The following is a 277-nucleotide window of genomic DNA, read 5'->3' as shown; positions in this document are numbered from 1 at the left end:
GCCGTTCAGCTCCTCCTTCCTCCGCTCGGCCACCGCTTCACCCCGCGAGCGCCCGATGACAAACCTGCTGGGGAAGCTGAGGGGATGGACACTCAGCCCAGCTCAGGGGGCTGTGGGGAGCCCTGGGGGTCTGCAGGGTCTGGGGGGATACCTGGGCAGCAGTGAGGAGGGGAAGAGGAGGCGCAGCTTGTTGTGCAGCTCCTGGAACTCCTCGAAGGTGCGCTGCACGAAGGTCACCTCGCCCGGGCCCTCCCGCTGCACCTTCACCACGTAGGTC

General features: G+C 67.5%; 1 protein-coding gene across 1 annotated transcript in view; it reads right to left on the bottom strand.

The window, feature by feature from the left end:
- Positions 1-3: 3 nt before the first annotated feature.
- The window catches only part of LOC103810588 (phosphatidylinositol 4-phosphate 3-kinase C2 domain-containing subunit beta-like), a gene marked incomplete at both ends in the record, with an annotated part of 4,823 nt that continues 4,549 nt past the window's right edge, over positions 4-277 (bottom strand). The window contains 2 exons of the mRNA XM_009083495.1: positions 4-76; positions 152-276. Coding sequence (XP_009081743.1) covers positions 4-76; positions 152-276 — 198 coding nt within the window. The remainder of the gene's footprint in view (positions 77-151; position 277) is intronic.

The sequence above is a fragment of the Acanthisitta chloris genome, unplaced genomic scaffold, assembly GCF_000695815.1.
Source record: "Acanthisitta chloris isolate BGI_N310 unplaced genomic scaffold, ASM69581v1 scaffold12191, whole genome shotgun sequence".
In the NCBI taxonomy this organism is placed as follows: Eukaryota; Metazoa; Chordata; class Aves; order Passeriformes; family Acanthisittidae; genus Acanthisitta; species Acanthisitta chloris.
This window is presented reverse-complemented; position numbering and strand designations above follow the sequence as displayed.